The following is a 27,740-nucleotide window of genomic DNA, read 5'->3' as shown; positions in this document are numbered from 1 at the left end:
AAAGAGCGTAATCCAGGCTCCCCTATCATATCTGCGCCTTCTCGTTTCGTCAGTGATGCATAATGCTGGCCGTGTCTTTTCCCTACAAGGCATGTTTCCACTACACCCCTCGAATGTGGCACACGATTCCGTCGTATGAATTGACCGCGGTGTACCAGCGATAGGCAGCCCTTCATCGCATCGGATCGGATCCCGTGTTTTCATTTTGGAATCTATTTATAGGCTATCTGGTGCTTTTTGCTCAGCGGCAACCACGGGGAGTTTGTTGTGCCCTATGCTCCTCAATGCGATCCTCGTCATGACCTCTCTCTCTGCGTTTCCCAAATTCAACTAATGTGAACGTTGATCGGTCTCTGGTTCCTCGGTAGAGCTGGATGGATCCCCGCTTCAATTGCTCCTAATGAGGACAGCGACGAGAATTTAATTTGATTCCGATCCTTGCTGCGCGTCTGTGATTTTTGGATAAATCTCAAGACGCGTTTAGAGGTGAGTGTTTGTGGGGAAAAACGGGCATCGTTTACGAATGAAAGTATTGAGGGGCCTTTTGTTGTTGGTGTGTGTGTTCAATCAATTGTATCCGAGCGATTTGATATCTCTTTGAAGTGGGTTACATTGTCTCATTGTTTTCATTCATTTGACCAGTGCCACTCGGGCTGCCAGCTCAGCTGGGCAGGCTACGTTTGTTGACGATTTTTACGGTCTTCATATGATGCAGCGTAGCCTACAACTGGGAATTGCCTTTCTCACGCGTGAATGTGGGCGGAAAATGGCATAGTTTTTTAGCAAAATAACCACACTGGCCATCGAAATTCAAAATGGAGCTGTAACAGCACCTGTTTTGATTCATCAGGCCCGCATATGCGCTGGCTGCACAGACAGGCGCTGTATGTGGGCTGCAGACAGACGATCACAAACATACCATGTTGTCGCATATGGCTTTTCCCCGTTCACAAATCCCTGGATATGAAATGGGCAAGCATGGTTTAGTGGTGTCAATATGTGTTTTTTTAATGCTCTCTGATGCTTGCTTAAGACCATAACTTTGACAGATGCTAATACCCCACCCCTTCTTTGAATATAGCATCCCGTGTTTCTGAAAACAACCGGTGTTAATCCCATACAACATTTATGTGAATGAATTTAATTCATGGTTAATCCATTTATATTTGGCTAGCAACTATGGTCCTTGGCCAAGTTTCAACAGATTCCCCTAGTAGGGAGCTGGAATGAGGTCTACACTGACTGTACAGAATGAGGAAAAACATGGGAAGCACCATTTGAATAAATCAGGGCTAATGTAAACAATGGGCTTTGATCAGGGGGCACGACTTGTATGAAAATATCTAGAGGCTACTTTTAAATTGCATTTTATTAGGAATGGCGAAAATATCTGACTAATATGACCTGTAAAGAATGGTTTAGAAACTGTCATGCCTTCAGGCCATAGTAGCCTACATCATAACATTATAATGTAGCCTACTCATTCATAAGGGGAATGTGTAATAGGAAAATATATATATCAAGTAGGCCTGTGAACCTTTTTCACTATGCAAATGTTTTTTACACTGTCTGTCTGTCTGTCTGTCTGTCTGTCTGTCTGTCTGTCTGTGTGTGTGTGTGTGTGTGTGGGGGGGGGGGGGGGGGGGGGGTTAATATGCATGCTATTAATCAATATTCTAACATTTATTTAGTTGATATAGTATATAGGCCAGGGGTCTTCAACGTTTTTAGGCTCTCTCAACTAAGGACCCCTTAGTTGAGAGAGATGAAGCAGGGACCCCCACCTGTTCATACATTCCATTGTTTGACAGCACAATCATCAGTATATTTTGGATTCATGTCAATTTGTATTCTCAGATATTTAACCACTTGAACCATCATAAAACTTGACCTTGTACTTAGTCTGCTCTTTTTCCCCTCTACACCAAACCTCTTTGTCAAAAATAGCCGATCTATAAGCTCTCAGGCGTTGTGAGCTTGTAGATCTGCTATTTTTTCTAAAGTTCTCAGAATATGGACGCTAGGGTTCAAGTGGTTAATGTAAAAAGTAGAAAAAAGGTTTCTATCACTCAAAGATTTGGAGGACCCCCTGTAGTAACTCTGGGGACCCCCTAGGGGTCCCGGACCCCCTGTTGAAGACCCCTGATACGTGCTATCATCTGTATCTTTTATTACCCTTGATGTCCCTTTGAAATCAGACTATGGTCTACTCTACTACACCAATCATCTGCTATTATTGCCAGAATAGGCCTCTTTATTTCTTCTTCCCCCAAATCCTGGATGTCTCAATTTGGAACCATATTCTTCCTCCTGTGTCCCTTTCCAACAGTCCCCCTCCTCCTCCCCCCTCCCCCCTCCCATGTGGAAGGAGACTTAATCAGTCCACAGTCCTTCCTCATTGTCTCTTATGGAGATGGACCAGAAACGGAAGGAAGTTTATTATCGGCTGTGAGCCACACATTGTGGTCTACTACTCTCCTCTCATCCTCATGGCGTGGCTTTTAGTCGGGGGCCTTAGGGTTTTTTGTGCTAATCAGTCTAAAAGTGACAAATTTTGCACAGATGTAGCCCAGGGCATGCTCTAATGATTTAGCTAGAGCGCCCGAGTCGGCGACCTTCGGGGTCGTCACAGCGGCCAAATCAAGTTGGTCTGCTTTAAGTAGGGTGTGAGGGGTCTAACTAGGGGTTTGTCATGATTCTGAATCCATTGCAAACATTCCTTGGGCTATAAATGGCCCCACAAAACGGCCCAAAACTGTGAAAAGTGATGACTCATCAGTCATCACTAAACCATCGTTTTGTGGGGCCATTTATATCCCAAGGAATGTTTTTTTTGTTCAAAACAAATGCTTGCAATGGATTCAGAATCATGACAAATCCCTAGTTAGACCCCTCACATCCTCCTGTAGTACAGTGTATAGAAACTTGATTTGGCCGCTGTGGCGACCCCGAAGGTCGCCGACTCGGGCGCCCTAGCTAAATCATTAGAGCATGCCCTGGGCTACATCTGTGCAAAATTTGGCGCTTTTAGACTGATTTGCACGAAATTACCATTCTATCTCCCTAAGGCCTCTGACTATTTGGCTGTCATTTTCGGTGTGTGTGGCAGCCTGTGGCACAGGGTACAATCAGATGGGACAGCCAGTCAGATATACAGACAGAGGCTTTCCCAGAGAGCAAGGGGTCAACTAAATGATCCAGGAGAATAAGAGCGTGGAAGCAGCCTGACACTGCTAGTGTTCAGACAGCAGTAGACTACTGGATGTGTGTTCTGCACAATAAACCAACGTTTTTAAGGCCAAGGACCCCTTAGCTGAGAGAGAGATGAAGCAGGGACCCCCTCTACATATTGTATAAATGTGTGATGGAGATTTTCATCGATTTCATAGGTAGATTCATAGACTTGTTTGACAGCACTGTCATCAGTCTATTTTGGATTCATGTTAATGTGTGTTTTCAGACATTTAACCACTTGAATCATCGATATTTTGTAAACTTGACCTTTCACTCCGTACTTGGTCTGCTCTTTTTCTTACCTCTACACCAAACCTATTTGCCGAAAATAAGCTGATATATAAGCTCAGCTATTTTTGGCTAAAGTTGTCCTCGAAATAGGCATGTGAGGGTTCAAGTTGTTCATTTAAAAGAATTATCCTATCACACAAGGATTTGGCAGCCCCCTTGTAGGCCCCTTACAAAAGATCTTTACACTTGCAGTTCATTTTTATTTTATTCTTTGAGTGCTTATCTTTGACCTGCTTCATTCACAGCACACACTACTTAGATTAGTGGTAACACTAAGTACCCATAGGGTTTCATTCGTACACTCATCTGAGTTAAATGAACATGGAGCATTTTAATGCGCATGCTCTGTGACCCCTGTGTTATATTTAGCAGAATTGTGTGTGCAACTGTGCTGTGCATGTGATGTTTCTTTAGGATTACAAATCCATGTAAGCTATATAGCCATTCACGTGACCCTCACATTTCATGGTCGGACATAACACTGATGCGCAAATGTCTTCTCTTCTCCCTGGTTCTGTTATGTGAGCTTCCTCTGAGGGCAGAGAGAGAGAGAGAGGAAAAAACGACTGGTATTATAATTGTCCTATCACAGTGGTTTTCAACCAGTGGTCTGGGGACCACCAGTGGTCCTTGAGGGGGTTCCAGGTTGTTCCCCAGCTAAAGGATGGAGAGTTGGTAACCAAATGGAATGGATCCTTATAGATTTTTAACTCTTGAGAGCGTGAATTGAAACCAAATATTTGGTTTCATTTTACGCTCTCAAGAGTTAGATTATTGTTAAACACCTACTTTACTTCCAAGAAGTCTACGCAATTACAGAAATTGTTATTTTGATTGACCTGTTAGCGGTCCTATGCTATACAGCATGGGATCGTGGACACAATCCTATCCAATGACAACAAAATATTCTAAGTTTTGTGTCTGAGAAGCTAAATCTCATCAAATGGTGGTTCGTGGCTCACAAGCTGAATAAATAATGGACCTTGATATGAAAAGGGTTGAAAACCACTGTCCTATAACAAAGAGACATTGGCTGAAGCTTCTTATTTTGCTGCAGCAAAATTGGGAACAGTTACAATCTGTTATGACTCAGTGAAGTTTGTCACAGCCATATGTGACGAATAGAGAGCAATATGGGTGGTGTTGTTTTTGAAAGAAGAATTCAGTGGTTCAAATATAGTGGTATAGATAAAGGGGTTGGTTATTAAAAGGTGACCTGAAAGCTATGCCATATGGTTTTGGACGGAAAGTTTGAACCACTGTTTGTTTCCATGACCATGACCATTTCTGTCACATAGTGGTGCTTATTTCCAATAGGCAAATGGGTATATTATTGTTATGGTTATGGTGAAATTACAAATAACTGTACTGACTAATACTTGTGACTTGTCGTGTTTGTTTTGTTAAACCTGCATTACGTAGGGCATCTAATAAGCTCTCTCTCTCTTTCCTTTGTCACTCTCTAATACACATGCCAATGTGGTTCTACAGATTATCTCTAAAAAGGCATGAGTCAATAAACAAACACACCCTCACACACACCTTCACAGCAAAACACAGGTTGGAGTAGCAGTTAAGTGAACTGGAGTGTTCTTGAATTCCACTGTGGGACTACTCTAGGGGTAAATAACCCGCTCGAGAAGCCGCCAATGAATGAAGTCTTTATTCTCCCGGGTTTTTGATCAGATCCACCCAACGTTCTATCTCCAATGCCATGCAGCTTTAATCACATTGACAGCCAGCTCCCCCCCCCCCCCCCCCCCCCTCTCTCTCTCTTTCCCTGCGTTCACAGCTTTGATGCTCTTGATGCCAGGCAGAATCATGGGCATCTACTGAGATAAATGTGATGCTGGTCCCTGCATAAAAGCACGGACACACCATAGCATCCAATCTCCTTTCCCCCCCTTCCATTTCTACACATTAACATTTGTATCAAGTTATCAATTTGTAAAAGAGCGGTCAGTGTACAAATGTAACCATATGGACACTTAGGACACGCGTCCATTTGATTACATTTGTACACTCACTGTCAGAGAGTTAAATGAACACTCAGGATTTCAAAGCGTATAGAGGCTTGTTGGCATTCAGAGGAGTGGTGCATTCTGGTCCTTCCACATTCCTACTGGGTTCCTGGTGAACGGCAGCTCATGGACCATCAAACATATAATTTTCCAAATGTCTGTCTGTCTGTCTGAGTGTCTGTCTGTCTGAGTGAGTGTCTGTCTGTCACAGCGTTTCTCCTCAGTGGCTGGAGCAATTGATCTGAAATCGCATCACCATTAGCATATGAACACACCTAACATAACTGTGAAGCCTGTTTGTCACTTTCACAAATCATATGCTGTATATTAGCATTTTTATGGTGTATCTATATCTATTCTGCATCTAGCTTGAGGCATATCTATTCTGCATCTAGCATGAGGCAACATGTTTAACCAGCTGTGTGTGTGTGTGTGTGTGTGTGTGTGTGTGTGTGTGTGTGTGTGTGTGTGTGTGTGTGTGTGTGTGTGTGTGTGTGTGTGTGTGTGTGTGTGTGTGTGTGTGTGTGTGTGTGTGTGTGTGTGTGTGTGTGTGTGTGTGTGTGTGTGTGTGTGTGTGTGTGTGTGGGTGGGTGGGTGGGTGGGTGGGTGTTACAGATTTTGTCCAAAAATCATGCAGATCGGTACACAGTATCTCTGTAGCCATTAAACGAAACGGGTATTTCTTACATTGATGCTCCTACATATTATCATGCAAGCACCAGTTAAAGTTACTTTCCATCCCTCATATACTGTGTGCACAGTGCACATCCCATAACCCACACACTGCACATCATTTCAGAGCTCATATCTTTGAACGGGTAAGGACTAGTAGATATAAAAAGCTAGATGCCTCATTCGCCGCTGCAGTTCTGTGGAGGCGAGCGACCTGTAAAAAAGGATAGGCGGACGTGCTGTGATTGGCCATTATTCACTTTGAGTGGCAGGGTGCGGTACCAAAGTGAATAATGGCCAATCACAGTGCGTCTTTTCCCGGGACTTGTCAGAATCTAGGGTGCGTTCAAATAAACGAACGACCAGAGGGCACACCAGTGCGCTCAGTTCCTATATTTGAAAGCACCCATGGTTACGGTATGACCCGCCCCCAACCTGCCTCTGATTGGCCTACCGAACTTCCGTTTCTGTGACGCACACGGAAGTGTGCTGAGCAATCAGCATTTGACGCCTGCTGGAATGTGTTTTTAACTTGTTAAAACCCTAGTTAGTACTTGGGGTACCCCAGGGGTCTGTACTTGGTCCCCTAAATCTTTTCCCCTCTACACCAAATATATTTCCTGAAATTAGACGATCTACAAGATTCAGAACGTATTGTGTTGTGAGGTTGTAGATCTTTTATGCCTTAGGCCTTAGCCTTTTATGACTGGTGAACATCCAGTGGAGGACAGTGTATCTAGACCAGTGATTCTTAAACTTCTTAATTTCTAGGAGCCCCATGCATTAGGCCATGGATCCCCATGGCCTGGAACCAAATGGGGATGGGACGATAATCGCTGTTATCATTTATCGTGATAAAAAACACTCACAATAATCGTATCGTGGAGAGTACATTTATCGTGAAATTGTCCTCCGTCATGCACTGGGATCAATTCACTTTCTTTTCCCGAGCTGCATCTCCGATTCTCCGGTACCACTTGAAGGAACATTACACTTAAAAAAAAAAGAAAAAAACGTTGGTCATTTTATCGTCTACTCAGGCTTTTGTGAACATCCTAGACAGTTTTTAATTTGATTGATTCAATATTTAGATATTTGATATTCTTTTTATCAGACCAGACCATCCAGGGCCCCTCCATACACATCCATGGTAACTTCAAACTCCATTTTAACCATGACGTTTTGAGCTTGTAGATCTGCTATTATTTGGGAAAATGTTCCGCCCTGGGATATTGTGGACCCCACCTTCTGAGAACCACTGCTGTAGACTGTGTTTGGCTGTTTGAGAACCGTTGGTATTTTCCTGCATTGCCTCTCAAGTTCATACATATAGATTTAACTGTAGCCTCTAGCTGTTTGATGATCCCCACAAAGTAGTTCTACTACTGCATGTTTACATTCGCTATCTGTTGTTATTGCTGCCTTTTCTTGACTTTCAATTGATTTCTATAACCCTGCACTTGTCTCGCTGCTATAGGTCACTGAGCAATACTGGTGCTGTGAGGCAGCAAGGTCATCGTTAATAGGCCCTGTTTAAGTCCTTGGGGAAAGACCTTTCAGAAAGGCCCACTGCTCTGGAAAGCCTTTCCTTCAACAGTCAACATGCCATGGGCCAACAGTTCAAATGGACAGCACTTTGAAGAGAGGTCGGGCTGAAATAACTGACATAGCAGAGGCAAAGGATGTTAAATGAGTTGTATAAAGCCTCAAGCCTGGTGTATGCATAGTCATACAACGGTGTCCCACAACGAGCTTGTGGATCAGCTATTTATTTTCACCACAGGACACTGTCGTATGACAGTATATACATTTGCCACAAGTGGATGTCAGTCTGACATTTGAAGGAGTATTCCACCCCAAAAGATCGTGTTCACTGTTGCATGATGCGCAATCATAATGCCCTTCCGCAGTAGTCTCATTAGCATCATAGCACCGTGCACACATGTAGCCTACATAAAGAGCTGTTTATTTCCTAAATATGATATTAAATTGTTTGAAGAAAACTTAAATGATAGTTCAACAAAAATAACTACAGGCATGAAAACAAACCAAATTGCTTTATTTATTGACACAATGTAACACCATTTATACTCCCTAATCGGGAGATAAGCAACCGTCAAGTCGCATACACAAACTTTAGAAGGCAATGGTATCAGGAGGGAATATGGGAAATGGGACAGATCAATGTTGATGACTTGACTTTAGAGATACTGTGTACCGCTGTGATTTCGGCCTCATGGTGGCGCTAGAAGTGGGCCATGTGAGAAATGATCAGGGTGGAGGTAGAGGTTGTGGTTTGGCAGCCAAGGTCATCAGCCAAGGGAGTTTGGCATGGATCGGGGCAACAGTGGCGGAAATATGAGCAGAGGAAAAGTGTGACATGACTGACTGACTGTGGAGGTTTTGATTGTAACCGCGACTGCAATAATATGAAACCTAATTACCTGCCATAATAATTGGATATTCCTAATTTTAGAAAACATTTACACAACAACACAACCTCATCTTTGCTAAGAGCCGACTGCTAAGTATTTCCTGCACGATGGTCTCCTTCGGCGTGATGAATAGGTCACACAGACCCCCCCCCCCCATGTTGAGTCATACTGTGGCGTCCCCCAGACCAACCTTTGTCCTTAAATAACAGGGGGTTTGTGTTCCAATCCACAGTGAGCCAGTTGTAGCTGGGGGCAGTATACCGACCAGACAGTCCCATGCAAGTCCATTACTGATGCTGCAGGGATATCCTGGCTGACTGGCCTAATGGAGCGCTCTGCTCTGCCCGCACTGACCCGTCTTGTTCTGCTGGCCTCTCTGGACTCATCTCTGCATGAGTCACAGAGTTGCCTCGCGGGATACTTTAGCTAGAGCCTCGACCGGAGCCTCCCAGTTTTGGAGAGTACAGCCCACCAATTACTGACGTTTTTATTTTATTTTATTGTTATTTAAATTAAAAGAAACAAACTAAAACATACATTATGATCAATACAAAAGTTAAGAAATAGCCTATGCTAATAATACAATAAATGGTTTGGTTGAAGAATAAATGTATTAGAAGTTTGCATAGGAAAAGGTACACGGTCAACTAAAAGGATACGCCCAAGAAAGCCTATGACTTGTTTCAATTGAGATCCTTTTTAACTTATAACATTGAATGACAGACAGATGGAACATAGTATTATGCAGGACTCAGGAGATATATATAACATCAGAAAAACTGTCGTAAAAAACAAAAATAAATGGCATTTACAATAGAAAGATCAGGGAGAGGTAAGGATAGGCTGTGTTTTCATGTACCAGTAGCGAGTAGCAGCCGTCTCTGGTATTAACTTATTTCTTTTCTTCTATCAATTACACACTACATGAAGCCTTGAATTCATAGAGATTGTTTCTTTTATTTATTTTTGTCACATTCCTAAGACAATAACTTCATGACCTGCAGAGTCAACTCAAGCCATTCATCAAATTAAACAAAACAAAGTAGGCAAAAAAAAAAGAGGCTTCATGACTTGTGTAATTAATAGAAAATAAGTCACCTTTTTGGTGAACTACTCCTTTATACTTCAACATGATTAGACAATGAACAAGCAAACAAGTAAATACATATAAAATACACACACACACACACACACACACACACACACACACACACACACACACACACACACACACACACACACACACACACACACTGAACTTGATTTAATGAACCAATCCAGCCATAACATTTTCTGATGTGTTGTGTGAGCTTGTAGATCTATTTCTGACAAATATTTAAAGGTAAAAAAAGAGTAGCACCGATGCCAAGTCAAATACTGGCCGATATATCGCTTTGCCAGATATATCTTGTAAACGGATATGTCAAGCAGGCTCTACTCTGGGCTCGTCTCTGTGTGAGTCAGAGATGCCTCATCACGGGATATGTTAACCCCCGACTGGGGGGTTATCACAGCCTGGCGGGGGGGAATCAAAGCCTGCGTGTTCATACATGTAAGCTTAAAGTCGTCACTCAGACACACACACTGTACACACAATGATCTGCCCACACATTCACTCAGCAGGAGCCTTTCCTTATCTGTTAGGGGCCCCTTTACCTGCGTGACTGTGACGCATTGTGAGCAAGTAGATCTGCTATTTTTACTATTTCTTTCATTCTTGTAGGAAATGTTAAAAGAATATTTACCCACAAATGTATTGGAAACACTGATACAGAGCACCCACCTACTACGTGTTCTTTTTACATGCACATGTGCTGTATATGCGTACGCATAGGCTATACAGCACGTGTTGCAAAGAAGGATGTGAAACAAAACTTGAGTGGGAGAGACTGGGCGTCAGACAGAGCCTTCACTCTGCGCTGCGAAACAGCTGCTCTCACGCTCTCACATGTTGACCGCATCAAATCTGTCTGGAACAGAGAAGGCCACCATTCACAAATGGAACAGGCGCCAGACCATGTGGTGACCGTGGTGGCTTTGTTCCAACTGGCCGGAAACGGTCTACTACTCCAGTTGAGTCACCACCACAGAACGTCTAAGGATTGGTGTATTTACTGTATATCATACTTGTGGGCAACATATCAATATTATAATTATATACATAATGTTTTATGAGACCTGATATTGCATGTTTTTTTCCCCAGTAACGTACTATCTTGATGTGCCATAAGTGTTGTCTTCTCCTGGTTGTAATTTACTTAAGCCCTGTTTTATGATTTAAAAATTTGACGCGATGCAATGCGTGCCATGGTGAGCTTCAGCTTGTAGATAAGCTATTTGTGAATCATTTGAAACATACAGTATATGTATTCCTATACAGTATTATCGTCAACAGAAGATGCATGCAGTAGTCACAATATTGATATTGAGGTATTTGGTAAGAAAAAGATCAAGATCTATAATTGTATCTATAATGTGTATTCTATAAAGCACCGTGCCCCTGATAACAGGAAATGGACGTGTTATATATATCCAATAGCCATAATAGTGGCATTTTGTTTCAGTGTGGAAGCAGGGAATAGACTGGAATACAGTACACCTCTCCTTATCTGCTGGGAGCAGTAGCATCAGTATACTTGTTTTATTCCAACCTGCTGTGCCTTCATTTGAATCATCGTTTTCCTGAGCAGATCTTTATTGATTCGCAGCAGACTGACTCAACAGACGGCATGACCTTGAATCTATAAACCATGTGTGTTGACTGTTTCAAGGTGCCCTGCCCACAGATTTATTTGCATTCTAAACGGTTGCAAACAAGCCTGGAAGAACTCCAAGGATACTATCAGTCAGTAGTACACAGTAGAATCCTGAGTGTCTCTGTAAAGATGTAACTGTAAGGGTTCATGTTTACTTTGATGTGCATGGAGGGGGAAAGGATGGCCTGAATGAATGACTGCACAGCTAAAAGCTGGAATTTTCTCCCAGGGAGAGAATGAATAGTTGCCATCACAACAAGCTCCCCTTCCTACAGTCAGACACAGTTTAACTGACTGAATCACATGAATGAAGTAGGACTCTCACGATCATGACATGTGTGACAATGAATTTTTCCTCATTGTGTTTAAGGCATTGAACATTGATAAATAAATATTAAATACATTACATTTCTGTTTGGCTTTTAGGCTTCATAAAGAAGAAACGCACAGGGCAGATATGACAAATAACTTAAATATATATATATTAATTGTGGAAATAGTTATAATAGTTTTCTAAACCGGCACATCTTGTCCGCGTATCTGTCTGTAGGTCACGCCTGGCACTGTGGTTCCCCTGACACATCACTGACATCACAGGTGATATCACAGGTGACATCACCTATGAGAGAGTCCATATATGGGTGTTCCACAGAATCCCTTTTATGCCCATATATGAAGATCCCTGATGTCATCGATATACATCACTGGCCAGGACATGCTGGTTCAGATAGGGATCTCCATGTATGGGCATAAAAGGTATTGTATGTTGTGATGTCATGGGAACCACTCTAACAGAATCCCTTTTATGCCCATATGGAGATCCCTGATGTCATCAATATTAAGCCCATATCTAACAGGACTTCATATGGGAATGCCCATATGGAGGAAGACAGCCCATATCTGTGTGTCTGGTTCAGACAGGGATCTCCATGTACAGTATGGGCATAAAAGGGATGTACCATATACAGTACATGGGTCTCCATATGGGTACCAGGGGTCTCCATATATGGGTAACTGGTCCGATATACATCACTGGCCAGATGGCCAAGAAGTGGCGCAACCTCGTCCTTTATGGCGAGGTTGCATGTCGCCCTAAGGCGTCTTACTAGTTATAGTATCTATAATTAAACTCAAAGCGGGTTGCATCGCGACCCGTTCTCCATCATTCCGTCTACCTACTGTCTGTCCGATCTCCACCCGCAGGTCTGCAGATGGGGGCGGGCAAGAGCAAGCCCAAGGAGCCGGGCCAGCGCTCCATGAGTCTAGATGGCACCATTGGCAGCGGCTCAGACAGCGGGCACCTCCACCACCTGGGCCCCTCTCAGCAGACCCAGACCCCCAACAGGAGCCCTGCTGTGGGGACCGGCAGGCGAGGGCACCAGGGGCAGGGGCACCAGCATGCCCCGACAAACACTCCTGAAATGGCTCTCTTCGGAGGCGTGGATCACACAGGCACAGTCACGTCCCCTCATAGAGGGCCCCTGGCAGGTACGCATTGCAACGCACTTGGGGAGTGGGATGGTTGTATTACAGGGGAATATTGAAATGGGTATTGTGAGGGGCGCCCGCTGGCCTACTGGTCCAGGCGCATACCACTTAGGCATTGCCACATAGGCATGGATGCCTGGCGGCGTCGCCGGTTCGATTCCCGATCCGGACGACCTTTGCTGCATGTCACTCCCCATCTCTCCCCCCATTTCCTGTCAGTCTACTGTCCTATCAATAAAGCATAAAATCCCCCAAAAAATCTTTAAAAGAAATGGGTATTTTGAATAATTACAGAATGTTGTTTTTCAGGAGAAAGGGAAACGGCATGAGAGACTCTGCTGTGATATAGGGGAATTGAGTATAGAAGAGATGTCAAATAAGAACAAGTCAAACGAGAAGTGGGTTTGTTCTGTGTGACAAATGAAACGAAAAAACTTTACAAACATCTTTCAGAAAAAGTAGAAAAGTGTGAAATTAGACCGCAAGACATTAGCCTGTAATGCGTCTAGACATGGCAGATGGCTAGGTTAATTTAGCACCGCGTGGAGCGATCAGGCACTCCGGCTTAGCCGTCTTGTTCCTCCCGTGCATCTAGTGAGTGGATCGATGACTGGATGGAGAGTTCCCAGTTTCAGCTCACTGGCTCATTAGAAGGTGAAGATTGAAAGCTACACTCACACACAAAATGTTAAGCCATAGATACAATTACTTTGTCCTTCATGGCCGATCAGGCTCCATCTGTGTAAAACGTCAATATGTCTCAATTAGGCTCTTGCCAGTTCTGTTATAGAAATGGAGAGACAGTTACATTTGTTTACATTTGTGAGTGCTGTGTATGATTATGCCACCGTAAATAAAATGAACCATTATCAAGGTCTATATTGTGGAAGTTGGGATGTGAATGATTATGCGTAGATACAGTAGAGACGTTTTAAGGGGAAGTAGCTTGGTTCCCTCAGCCAGTGATTCAATTAGGGCTGGGCGATTATGGACAAATAAAACAATATTTTGGACCAAATATTCTATCGATATTGTGACGATAATATCGTTTTGTTTGTATTTTTCCTTTTAACAATTATCAAAAACTAGCCCTTACCCGTTCAAAGATATGAGCTCCGAAATGATGTGCAGTGTGTGGGTTATGGGGTGTGCACTGTGCACACAGTATATGAGGGATGGAAAGTAGCTTTAACTGGTGCTTGCATGATAATATGTAGGAGCATCAATTAAAAGAAATACCCGTTTCGTTTAATGGCTACAGAGATGTGTACCAATCTGCATGATTTTTGGACAACATCTGCAACAGGGCCAGACAACAACCCCCCCCCCACCCCCCCCCCCCCCCCCCTACACACACACACACACACACACACACACACACACACACACACACACACAGCTGGTTAAACATGTTGCCTCATGCTAGATGCAGAATAGATATGCCTCATGCTAGATGCAGAATAGATAGTAGATACACCATAAAAATGCTAATATACAGCATATGATTTGTGAAAGTGACAAACGGGCTTCACAGTTATGTCAGGTGTGTTCATATGCTAATGGTGATGCGATTTCAGATCAATTGCTCCAGCCACTGAGGAGAAACGCTGTTTCAGACAGACAGACACTCAGACAGACAGACATTCGGAAAATTATATGTTTGATGGCAAAGAAAATTGCAGATATACAAGCTCACAAAGCGTCACATCAGATTAGGTATTGAAATATTTCAGTTTATGAAAGAAAGTAAATTGAGCTTAAATGAGGCTTACGTGATTAAATCAACGCTTATGCCATATCACAATGCCACAATATCCACAATCCCAGACTATATCTTGTATATGTAGTATTGATATATTGCCCAGCCTTGTTGTGGGAGTTGAACTGCTAATGTTTACAGTATTTTAAGGGGAAGTAGCTTTGTTCCATGAGCCAGCGTTTTGAGTGTTTGTTTCCCTGTCTCCTTGTAGGAGGTGTCACTACATTTGTGGCTCTGTATGACTATGAGTCACGGACAGCATCTGATTTGACCTTCAAGAAAGGCGACCGGTTGCAAATCGTCAACAACACGTAAGAAATGACCAGCATCTGTCTGTTTTACTCTCTGTGGATGGCAGACATCAAGCTCGAGTTCACACACCACACAAATACACTCACAGGCACAGATGCAGATAGAGTCATCTAGCTAGCAGATGAATCTAAATGAGCAATTTCATAGATGCATGCGCAAGCGCATGTTCACACCCATTCACACAAGCGTGTTGAGCTGAATGAGTTTACACACATGCATACACGCACACACACACACACACATACACACTGTCTTACTGTACTTGTGAGGACATCGTTTTAGGATAGAATTTGAAGACAAAATTTGCAGACCTACAAGCTCACAGTGCATTGCAGCGTGACACATTGTGAGCTTGTAGATGCGCCTTTTTCATTGCATGACAGCGGCACGCAACTAAGTATATATCAGGCATAGGCCTAACTCCAAACCTCCCCTAGACAGTGTTGCATTGGTGATTTAATATTTGGGGAGACGCTATTTTAATGACGTCACCCGCATGTCGCTCAACACCTACACTAACTGGAGGTCCAGGCTCGTTCCTATGTTAATGCATGTGCTCCTGCTCAAAGAGATACTGGACAGCGTGGTACAGCGTGACACTACCAATACACCACTCTCCCTAAATAGTGTTGGGATCCTTTTAGATTTTAGCGATTCCGGTTGCTTAACGATTAGCTCTTAACGTTCCGATTCCTTTGCAGTTCCTATAGGGGATTCTAAATGGACTTGTAACTCTGACCTTACGGGTCCTTTTCGTTCCATGTGTACACTCTCAGAGTTATGGTGGTCCTTAAAATTAAAAGGTTTGAGAACCCCCGGTATTGTAATTATTATAGCCCACATATTATAGTCCACATAACCAGCTTTGGCAGTGACAAAAACGGTTCTGGAACCGGTTACGAATCCCAACCCTACCCCTAAACCTGACCTCTAAATGTCTAACCTTATCCCCCTTTTTTTCTTTCTTTTTTTTTTACCATAAAACAACCATTCCTCTTGTCCTCACAATACCTTTCTGTAATTCTGCCATACTTTTGGGGGCACTTGGCACCTCACAAGTAAAGTGATGCAAGTGTATACACAGGCACACACACACACACACAGAGTGGGAGCATGAGCAGGTTAGTGTGACAGTGTCTGGTTCTCTCCATCTGTTGAGTAGAAAGAAGCAGAATGTAACTCTGATGATGCATTCTGTTGCTCTAGGGGGCTGACAGCATCATGGCTTTGGCTCCTTTAACTTTCAGACCCCTTTGTAGTGCTTTACATGAACAATGTCACATTTCCAATATACGGGTGCAACAGTTAATTAAACAAATTGATTTAATCATAAAAAAATTACTTAATAACATAATTGATTAATAATCAATCCCTATTAAGCTCATTGCGATGTGTTGTGATGTTGTAGATCAGCTATGTCACTATGTTTGTGTTGTGTGACAAAGTATAGAATAAAGCTTGAAAGTTGTTCGATTCATTGATATATACATTTTTTTAAATATAAAGAAGAACACGCTTCTTAATCAATCTAAAATATATCGCTAAGAAAATAATGGATAGTTGCAGGCGCAGCACCAATTTCCTAATCTTCACCATGTCTGTTGAGTTTCCTTACCATGTGTCTGTAATAGTAAATTGTAATCAAATATCATGACATTTCTGACTAAATACCTCGATAACAATATTGTGGGGACAACTATTGCTGCTGTCACAAAATATCTACACAATGTGATTTTAGATAAATAGTTAGTAACACCTATTTAATAACCAATTGCGTAAAACATAATAGAATGGCTAGACCAGTCAGGTATGTTCAGAAGATGACATCTCTCACTTTACTGTATATTTATGTAGATTTTTCAAAATTGCAAAGAAGAATTACAAACATTTTTCTTCCCCCCCAAGTATTCTTGTTATTAAAATCTGAGTGTTTTAGTTGGGGGCCCACATACAATATACTCACGGCCCTCAGTTTGAGAATCACTGACTTAGGATGATATAATGATAATGTGACTTTCGATATGATATTGACAAATTTCCCAGGCCCACTTTTCATTCCTTTTCTCTTATAGGACACCAGTGCATATTGTAACAGTCAGATAATGAGTTGACAGAGTAGGAGAATTGTTACACAACAATAAATGAATAATGTATAGTGCAAATATTACAGCGGTACACAGCATTATATATGTATGTGTATTTAAGTCATTAAGGCACCAACCTGGTGTGGCGTTCCCTCGCAGGTGTAGAGAATGAGAACAATCTTGTTTTCTGTGGCCTCCATCCAACGACTGACATCCTGCTTCAAGTCTGTCCTTATGGTATTTATTTATAGTCTGGGACCATGTTAGTGGGCTGAACGTCATATCCATTCAAATAGAATACAACATTTATTCTGTGACATGGACAGAATGTTTCCACATGCACAGTAAAACAAAAAACAAGAACCAAGACTTCTCCTAAATCCCCAAATCCCCTAGCTTTCCCTGAGATCATGATCATGACACACTTTTAACCACAACCATCATCCCTTTAAGGTTATCTGAACTGTCTATAAAACCAGTGACTTAATTCACTGATAAAAAGTCATATCAAGAATGTTTGTTTTATTTCGTTTTTATTTTTTGTCATGTCGCTGTCACATCACAAGTGTGAGTTATCTTTCGTACAATCTTCCATGAATTGCATGGAAAATGTCATAACGCAACAAAGTTATTCTCCGTCTTCCATTATACATGTTGCAACTAAAATGGTATAGAATTATAAAGGGATCTAAGTTTAAAACGTATCATTAAACAAGATCTTGTGAATAATACTGCAATAGACACAGTTGCCAAAAGACAAGGTGCCACTGATAGTCTGTTGATGCCATACTGCAGTGCAAAGTCCTTTGCTGCATAATCTGATAGCCTACCCTCTACCTGTCTGTCTATGCCAGTGGTTCTCAACGTGTGGTCCCGGGACCCCCAGGGATCCGGACGGAGGTATTTCAGGGGGTCCCCTGCTAAATTGGTTAATATAGCGTACTACTATTTTACTATTTTATACTTAGCCTAATTGAAAATGGCTGATCTACAATCTCACAATGCGTAACAACAATGTGACCTGTTGTAACCTTGTAGATCTGCTATTTCCTTTTTTTTTTGGGGGGGGGGGGGGGGGTCTTCTAAAACACAAATCTTCTTATTGGGGTTCCTGGCACAAAATCTTTCACATAATTATGTTGGGGTCCTTGACGTGAAAATGTTTGAGAACCACTGGTCTTTGCTTTGCAGCTTGGCTTGATGTGTCTCTCTGCTTTGTTTTGATGTGTCTGCTGTCTCTGTTATCTCTCTCTTTCTCATGCTTCATGGTTTTTCCTAGGAGAAAGTACAGCTTCAGGTTAGTACAACTATCACTTGATAAAATGTAGTAGAAGTATCACAGGCCCTCACCACCATGGCAGTGATCTTTCCAAGTCACTCCGTGGTGCTCGTAGTGTGTGTGCTGCGGTGTTTCACAAACACAGGGACTCTTTGTTATGCGTTTGTAGTAGTTAATAATGAATTGGTTCATTAATAATGTCTTTTTGTAAGTTTGGGTCACTGATGAATAATGATTTGGTGCAGTTGCTATGAACACCAAGCACTGTGTTCATCTCTTTGCGCTACCAGCAGCAACCTATTGCTCTTCACAGGAAGGATCACACTGTGCTTGTACTTGTAGACGGGTGTGTTAATTGGGTATTCAGCAACCGTAAGGGACGCTTCACAATTGTGTTATTTTCGTCAAGCCGTAACAGAATGAATGTTCTGGCCCCCTCGTGGTCCACGGTGCAGTCACAGCACTTCTGTATGTTGGGAAGGGGCTTTAACTTCATCAATCATGTCTCTCAAAGGGGAATAAAGTGTTTAACCTCTGGATGAACCGAAAGATGTTATGGCTGTCTCAGTCAATTTGCGTCATCAAGGTTGTCATATCTCTCTCTCTCTCTCTCTCTCTGTCTTTTTGTCTCTGTCTGTTCTCTCTCTCTCCCCCTCTATCTCTCTCTCCTTCTTCCTCTCCCTCTCCGCTTTAGGGAAGGGGATTGGTGGCTGGCTCGCTCCCTGACGACAGGAGAGAGTGGTTACATCCCCAGCAACTACGTGGCTCCATCTGACTCCATTCAAGCAGAAGAGTACATTACCTCTCTCTTTCTCTCACAGCTCCTTATCATTTTGTCACCGAGACCCCTGGCAGTTTTCACAGCAACATCCTGTTGTGGTGTCAATTCACAATACACAAGTATTATACTGTAGGATGATCCGTTTACGCTGTATGATGTAGGGCAGTGGTTTTTAAAGTATTTGAGCCCAAGGCAATGGGCAGCCGAACATTTCAGGCATACCTGTCTCACAGCAGAAATAGCCTACTTCTTTTTTAAACATAATATTCATGCATTCTCACACCATTATCAAAAGGATAAAAGTCAAGAGAACCAGCAGCTTATTTCCTTTGCAGTCAATCTGTATTGTAGAGTAGTACAGAGACTAGTTAATACAATATAACTTGTATAATTCGGGTGGTTGTATTTGGTATCCCTGCTCTTTGAGACATTTAGATCCTGTGTCTAGGTTGAACACGACCTTTGACACAATCCTGTTTCTGGTTTGACACTCATTTTGAGGGTCAAAATTCAATTCGATCAGAGCAAGCAGTCAAGCTCTACTAGCTCAGTGATAAAAATGTCAGCACTTGCGCAGGAGACCCAGGTTCAAACCAAGGTAGAGCAGGAAAGTTGCCTAGTGCAGCTTTAAGGTATTTTAGAAATGTGTGAAAAATAAATGAATACAATTTAAAAAGTAAGACCTATAATTTACCGAAATAGGGATGACTGGTTGAAAGTTGATCTGAGTTGACCCTGATCTACAGTTGTCTCTACCGGCAGTGTGATGACAGAACCAACATAAATGTAAATGAGTATAGTCTTCAATGCAGAGTATATAGACTATCTTCTCATGTGCCATCTTAAAATGTGCCACCACATGGTGTCTTTGAGCCCAGCCAAAACCATCTCTCCCCGCCAAACTGCTTTCAGCTGCTCAGTGGTAGCGTCTCGCTGATACATTATTCTCTCTGGCCCACTTCGGCAGGTGGTATTTTGGGAAGATCACTCGGCGGGACTCGGAGAGGCTCCTCCTGAGCCTGCAGAACAGGCGAGGAACATTCTTGGTGAGGGAGAGCGAGACCACTAAAGGTGAGAACATGGAACTGTGGGAGCAAAGAGACTGCCGACACGACACACGGTCCTGCGAACTGTGCTGCTCACTATGAAGTCTGTTATTGTGTCAATGAGTTGTTCTGCTAGTTGCACAGGACAATCTGTTAAGTCTGCTGCATGACCATCTTTGGCTGAAATGAGTGAATTGGAGTGAAATTTGTAGTGATTGTAATCAAACTGCATCGCTCCACATTAGATGAAGATGTTTTAACAATGTTGTAAATGCAGTTCCATAGAGAGGTGACATCCTCACAATCTTTAATTGTCTGCTTCGAAATCCAACCTTGTGGGCAGAAGCTAGCTTCATTATTTTGAGTCTGTCTGGTCCCTGGCAGCTAACATCTTGTTCCGCATTGCAGCTGGGATTTTACTTTTAGAAGAGGCAGAACTTTAGGGGCTCAGAGTTTTGATGCAAGCTTAATATTATAAATGAAGTTGGCATTTGCTGCTTTGAAATGAAGTTGGCATTTGCTGCTTTGTTCTCCAGGCCCAAGGCACAGTTGTGTGTGTGTGTGTGTGTGTGTGTGTGTGTGTCTTCGTTGCTCTGCCATCACTTTGAAATCCCTGTGACGTAGACGAGTTCTATGGAGGGTTTCTTTTTGGGGAATGTGGGCGGAGAAGGAATGTAACCACAGCGGAGCGGGTGCTTGTGAATGGATAGGGGTGAATCACTGAAGTAGGTCAGCCTAGGAGAGTGCAGGATTTCCCCCCCTGGTTGTAAATCTCTGTTCTTCGAATGGGTGTGCAGTGTGCACGCATGCACACACACGCACGCACGCACGCACGCACGCACGCACGCACGCACACACACACACACACACACACACACACACGCGCGTGCACGCGCGCATACGCATATGGAGGGGTGGGGTTATTGGCCTGTCACAAATCATGTTCCCTGACACCTGATGATGATGATGATGGTTAGGTTTGGGCCCTGGAACCGGATACATTATTGAGGAACCAGAATCGGTTCCATCACATTTGGAGCCATTGTCACACTGTCAGAGCTGGTACTGTACGTGGATGTCTGCTATACAATTACAACCAGTGGTTCTCAAAAATGTTAACTTTCAAGGACCATCATAGTGTGTACACTCTGAGAGTGTACAAATTGAGGGTTCATTTGGTTCCATTTGTACACTCTCAGAGTTACAGACCCTCATTTAATGCGGCCCACAGGTTAATATTGGAATACTGATATTGATTTCTGCTGTTAAAATTCCAAACATGCAAACATGACCCTATTTACTTATTTCAGTCTCTATTAGTAGCTTAACTAGTATTAAAATGTTATTGTCTTTTTTATGTCTAATGTATTTGTATTTAAGTTCATAAAGTTAACATAACTAAATGCATTTGCAATTAAACAGAAAATCTGGATTCCAATTACAAAATTGCAAAAAAATATTCAGCATTCCAATTTAAAAAAATGCAAAAATAGCAGATCTACAAGCTCAAAACGTGTCGCAGAGCGACGCGTTTTGACTTGAGCGACGCGTTTTGAGCTTGTAGATCGTCTATTTTTGCTACTTGTGTGTGACATAGGGAGTAGGGCAATAATTTATGCCCGGTTTCTGCCATATGCAATGTGGCCCTCTAGAGTGAGTGTAGAAATATAGTGGCCCTCTCCATCATCAAAGTTGCCCACCCCTGCCCTATAGGAATCGTTAAAGGGAACCGTTAAGGAATCGGACCGTAAAGAGGGAATCGTTATGGAACCGGAACCGCTGAAACCCTTAAGGATCGCAAGCCTACCGATGAGACATACTGTATCTTGCACCTTGTCAATAATGATGACAGAGGAGCCGTTTGCTTTGTGTGTTTGCCTCACAGGGGCGTACTGCCTGTCAGTGTTGGACTACGACAACACCAAAGGTCTTAATGTTAAACATTACAAGATCAGGAAGCTGGACAGTGGCGGTTTCTACATCACCTCCCGCACGCAGTTCTCCAGCCTACAACAGCTAGTCTTCCACTACCGCAGTGAGTACTACTCGCACAACATATAAGTCCACATTTCCTTTATTTGGATACTTTTATAGCTGTCTGGCAGAAACCTGATATCTCCATATTTTGTATGTTTCGTTATTTTGTAAATGAGTGCCCTACTTCGTCATACAAGATTGTCGCACAAAGGTGGCAACAATGTCTGTGGGTTCTATAAGATTTGCACCAATGAAAAGTATTAACAAGAGTTTGTGACTAAATAACTACACTGAATCCATTGGAACGTACTGTATGTACAGTATGTACTGACCATTTGACAAAGGTTTTCACCTGACAGCGACAGTATGGTTTTCCTGGACATGGCGCTCTATCTATGTCCCCCTCTCTCTTTGTCCACTGTCCCTATATCTCTCACCCAGTTACGCATTGTCCTTGACCTGACTTCTCTCTCTTGTTCTACTATGTTCTTGTTATTGTCTTGAGCTGCCTCTCTGTTTTTCCCCTCTTTGTTTTGTTCATACTCCCTCATCTCTCTCTTTCCTTCATGTTGTCTCATCCAGAGCACTCAGATGGACTGTGTCATGCTTTGACGGACGTGTGTCCTGTGGCGAGGCCACAGACTCAGGGTCTTGCCAGGGACGCCTGGGAGATCCCCCGGGAGTCCCTTCGCCTCGACGTCAAACTGGGGCAGGGCTGCTTCGGAGAGGTCTGGATGGGTAAGGACCGTACATATTTTCTGGAATTCATCAACTGATTTTTTTCCAACGTCGGCAGATATCCAGTAAGATAATATTGACATCCTTCTCAGCAGAGGTCAAAGTAAATTCACTTCCCGTCTGTCCGTTTTATTGCTTCTTCTTTATATATCCCTCTGATCGTAAAGAAGAGATATCTGCATTAACGTCCATAGCACCACACTCTCACTGTGTGGAATATATTGCCATCGCCTATTTCTACGATACACTCACCCTTGTGACACGTCGTGTCACTATCTAGCAAGCGAGTGATGTTCACTGTGCGCTCTTGCAGGCACATGGAATGGTGCAACGCGGGTGGCCATCAAGACCTTGAAGCCAGGCACCATGTCCCCTGAGGCCTTCCTCCAGGAAGCGCAGGTCATGAAGAAGCTGAGACACGAGAAGCTGGTGCAGCTTTACGCCGTGGTGTCCGAGGAGCCCATCTACATCGTCACAGAGTACATGGGCCAAGGTGAAGAGAGTCATGGTCGCACATCAGCGATGTGTTGAAAATGCATATTATACTTCTCGGTCGCCACGAATTTCAGTCATTTGGATTCCATAGAAGTCAGCAATCCACAAGCTTACAACGCATCACATGGCGACGCATTGTAAGCTTGTACATAGCCTATTTTTGAGAGTATTTGAAGTGGTCAAATTAGAAATAGAATACATGTTCAATCTCCCAGAAAACCATAATGATCTTTGATATTTTCATAAAAGGTTAAAGTCTCAATCAAAACATCCTAATTTTAAATATTGTGTTTATGAAACAGTGCTAGTGTGCTCCTTTCACGCTGTTTCACAAATCATAGATTATGACTTTGCCTAACAATTGTTTGCTTTAATCCCTGTATATACAGTAAAACACGTTAAGTACATTTTGTACAGTGCAGAAAATGAGGAAGTACAGGCACGAATCAGAAGTCTGTTACAGTTGAGCAGGTTTACTGCACTCGGGGATAAATGAGAACTTGAGTTATTATTTGATTTGGCCTGTGGTTGTCTGGCCCTCAGCTTTGACTAGAGGATTGTGCTCTGGATTAATGAGGCGTGTATGACACGTGTTCACACACACCGTGCCTCTAGCTGTCTTTACCTCCTAAATTTAAGCAGATGGGTTGAATGGAATAATGGTGATATAACTTGTTTAGCTATGCATACATCATATTCCAAACACACATCACCACATTCACTCTTTGTTTAAGTATCCGCTGACATATACAATAGCCATTCCATGGATTTATGGACACTTGGTAGCTGATTAAATGACTCTGTTAATACAATGCATATGCTGGTTAAGTGCAGTTCACTAAAACACCAATTTCCTAGTGTTTATTGGTGCTCTGTGATTTGTAAGTAATGTTGAGGGAGCAGTCTTCTCTCTGTTGCATGCTACACAGTTGTGTGTTTCTAAACCCTGGTCTAAACCTCCTGCCTCCACAGGTAGTTTACTGGACTTCCTTAAGGGAGACGCGGGAAAGATGCTCCGCCTGCCTCAGCTGGTAGACATGGCATCGCAGGTAAACCTGAGACTCACCCTCAGTAGCAGTCACTGTGCAATACTTTGACTGCTTAAACCCTATACTGTACACAATTATTGTTTTCCTACACAATGCCGTGTAAGGGAGCGCTTGTTTTCGGTGGAGATGACGGAGGTGCGGCGTCTCAAGCGGACTTGATCCACGTGAGACATCGCCAAGCGAGCTAAAGCAAGCGAGTCGCCGTGTCGAGCGTTGCAAAGTCCGCTTGAGACGACTCCGCACCGTCCGAGTTGTAAACCAGGGGGCCAGAATAGTAAATCTTCGTCCCCCTGACTTTCGGCACCTCTGCGCGGTCCAAGTGAACACAGCCACTTCATCCAATCACAAGCCGTGGCCGACAAGGCACCGTGTACGAAAACAATAATCGCATACTGCAATGCATACTTAGTGGACCAGGGTCCCACCATGCTCTATACTAGGTCTGCTGGTATTTGCCTCAACACTAGATCTATAGGCTCTACTACGTGTTCTAGACTACAGCAGTGGTTTTCAACCAGTGGTCCCTGGGGTGGATCCTCAGCTAAATGATGGCGAGTTGGTAACCAAATGGACCCTTATAGAGTGTCCATTTGGTGTTCATTTTACGCTCTCAAGAGTTAAATTATTGTTAAACATCTGGATTACTTAATTTACAAGTATACACTATTAGAGAATGTCGAAGTTTGCCTGTGTTATCTGTCCTATGGTACCAAGTTTGGGGACTGAGAGGCTCAAATGCTGAATAAATAATGCCCCTTGGTTGTACAATTTACAATTTAGGCATCCAGAGCGATTTACAATAGCAAGGTAATACATCAAATGCATAGGTCCTTGATATGAAAAAGGTTGAAAACCATTGGACTACAGAAAGGGCACGCTAGGCTTCATGTGATTAAAGCAGTTTCCGCTTTCACACGCACCATATTTCCTCAACAGGCAATTCAGCTAAAACCACAGACTGTAAATGTAAAAATGTATTCTTCTTTATTCTGAACTTCCTTCCTCTCTCTCTCTCTCTCTCTCTCTCTCTCTCTCTCTCTCTCTCTCTCTGTCCTCTCTCCTGCCACCCTCCAGATTGCGGCGGGCATGGCGTACGTTGAGAGGATGAACTATGTCCACAGAGACCTGCGAGCTGCCAACATCCTGGTGGGAGACAGCCTGGTGTGCAAGGTGGCGGACTTTGGTCTGGCCAGACTCATAGAGGACAATGAGTACACTGCTAGACAGGGTAGGGCTCCATTGTGCCTTCCTTCCACCACACCATTCCTTGACCTCCAGCTGTTGTGACGCGTGCTTTGGAAGACATAAAGATCTGTACCAGTGTTGCCAGATTTTGCGAGAGACAAGCAGCCAGATCTCTGAAAGCCAGCCCAAAAGAAGCGACACACACACACACACACACACACACACACACACACACACACACACACACACACACACACACACACACACACACGGGGGTCCTGTGGGGGTCCTAACCCTATATATGTCAGTTATTTGAAAATTGGCCGATCTACAAGCTCTGGGATGCTTTGTGAGCTTGTAGATCTGCGATTTAAGAAAAAATATGCAACCCGCAGCTACCAATATTTATAAGCGACTTTATTGAAAAACAAGCCCAAAGTCGCTTATAATAAGCAGGCATGGCAAAATGTATCTGTAGTGCTGGAAATGGCAACATTGCTCTCTAGTGCTGGAAATGTATTTGTAGAGTGATCAGCTAATGAGTGCCATACCAACAAAGGTAAATCATGCTTTGCATATTGATTTGATATTCTCTGTGCTTCAGGAGCCAAATTCCCCATTAAGTGGACGGCCCCGGAGGCAGCCCTGTATGGACGTTTCACCATCAAATCGGATGTCTGGTCATTTGGTGTTCTTTTGACAGAACTGGCAACTAAAGGACGGGTCCCTTATCCAGGTATCTACCAGCTACCTTTATACTGTATCACCATTTGAAAAATGTATCCAAAATTCCAAATCTTATTTAGCGTTAACACAGATGCCTGTTCAAAATTCTCCAAATGAGTTTGGATCCCAGAGTATTGTGGATTTGATTTTGTGCAGGCAATGTATTTTGGTCCAAAATCAGACACCTACTGTTTATTTTTTTTTAAATGGGACCTTAAGACACGTTAAAGAAAACCTTATTTTCACCAATCATACACTGCACTAGTTGGAGGTGCTCTCTCTGCTCTTCTATTGAGAGATATCCTGTGTTTGGGTTGGAACACTAATGGTTGACAAGTGGTATTGCTAGAAGCTCAAAGTGCAATATCTCCCCTGCCCAAGCGGGCATTCCATCTTTGCTCGGCAGTAGAAAGTTCCTCTCTCACGAGGGGTAGGACTTGCATCTTATGGATTGCTGCTTTAAATGTATATCCAGTCAGTGTCCATCATCTACCATGTCCTCCCATCTCTCCAGGCATGGTAAATCGTGAGGTTTTGGACCAGGTGGAACGTGGCTACAGGATGCCCTGCCCGGCGGATTGCCCCAGCTCCATGCACGAGCTGATGCTGTCCTGCTGGAGAAAGGAAGCAGAGGAGAGGCCCACCTTCGAGTACCTGCAGGGCTTCCTCGAGGACTACTTCACCTCAACGGAGCCCCAGTACCAGCCAGGGGAGAACCTATAGAATGATCTGCCAAACCGATACTGAGGGGGAGAGCCTACAACGAATACACTTACAGTATACCTGAACACTCAAACACACATACACACAATGACCTGCACTTAACCAACCTCGAGGCAGAGGAAGCATCTGTGGGGAGAACCTCGAATCAGAGCCTTCAGACCTCATCTGGGAGGAACTTAAAAGGGATCTTCTGGGTGACGCCAAAACAGAAATGAACCAAGCGAACTATCCCTTTTTAGAGCCGTAAATGAATTTCTACTGAAGTAGCAGAAGAAAATCCCCAGTGTTGGATTTACTGGTTACTTTCTGCTGAACACTCGGTGTCAATACACTTCACCCAGAAACAGGATTCAAGATTTCACCTGTATATCAGAACCAAGGAGCGACTTACTTAATGGTCCCTTCTGGGCTAGACTGCTTTGGGGAAAAACGTTTGAGAGGTTCCAGCTGATGTGGCAGGAGCTTTATCAGGACTCAGGACTTGTGAATGGAGTGATGTGGTGGAAGAGAGGGTGGAAACATTGGCGTTGTCTTTAAAGTTCCTCTCTTCTCTCTGTAGTGCGCCTCTGCTTCACCCATGTCTGGTACCTCCTCTCCTCCTCTTCTCAACTTTGGAAGAACACTGCCAGTGTGGCACAGGTGCCAAAGGAAAGTCTGTCTTTCTCTCTTGTCTCTGTCTGTCTGTCTGT

At 43.2% G+C, this 27,740-nt stretch overlaps 1 protein-coding gene across 1 annotated transcript; it reads left to right on the top strand.

The window, feature by feature from the left end:
- The first annotated feature begins 371 nt into the window (after window positions 1–371).
- LOC308286693 (proto-oncogene tyrosine-protein kinase Src-like) lies at window positions 372–27,464 on the top strand. Its single transcript, XM_080727790.1, has 12 exons — window positions 372–486; window positions 12,613–12,897; window positions 14,868–14,967; window positions 19,026–19,124; window positions 20,080–20,183; window positions 22,044–22,193; window positions 22,718–22,873; window positions 23,187–23,366; window positions 24,341–24,417; window positions 25,492–25,645; window positions 26,207–26,338; window positions 26,843–27,464. The coding sequence occupies exons 2-12, from the start codon at window positions 12,621–12,623 to the stop codon at window positions 27,049–27,051; spliced, it is 1,638 nt and encodes a 545-aa protein (XP_080583916.1). The 5' UTR covers window positions 372–486; window positions 12,613–12,620; the 3' UTR covers window positions 27,052–27,464.
- Window positions 27,465–27,740: the final 276 nt, after the last annotated feature.

The sequence above is a fragment of the Nannobrachium achirus genome, assembly GCF_963921795.1.
Source record: "Nannobrachium achirus genome assembly, chromosome: 6".
NCBI lineage: Eukaryota > Metazoa > Chordata > Actinopteri > Myctophiformes > Myctophidae > Nannobrachium > Nannobrachium achirus.
Note: the sequence above shows the minus strand (reverse complement) of the source record. Positions and strands in the feature narration are given on the sequence as shown.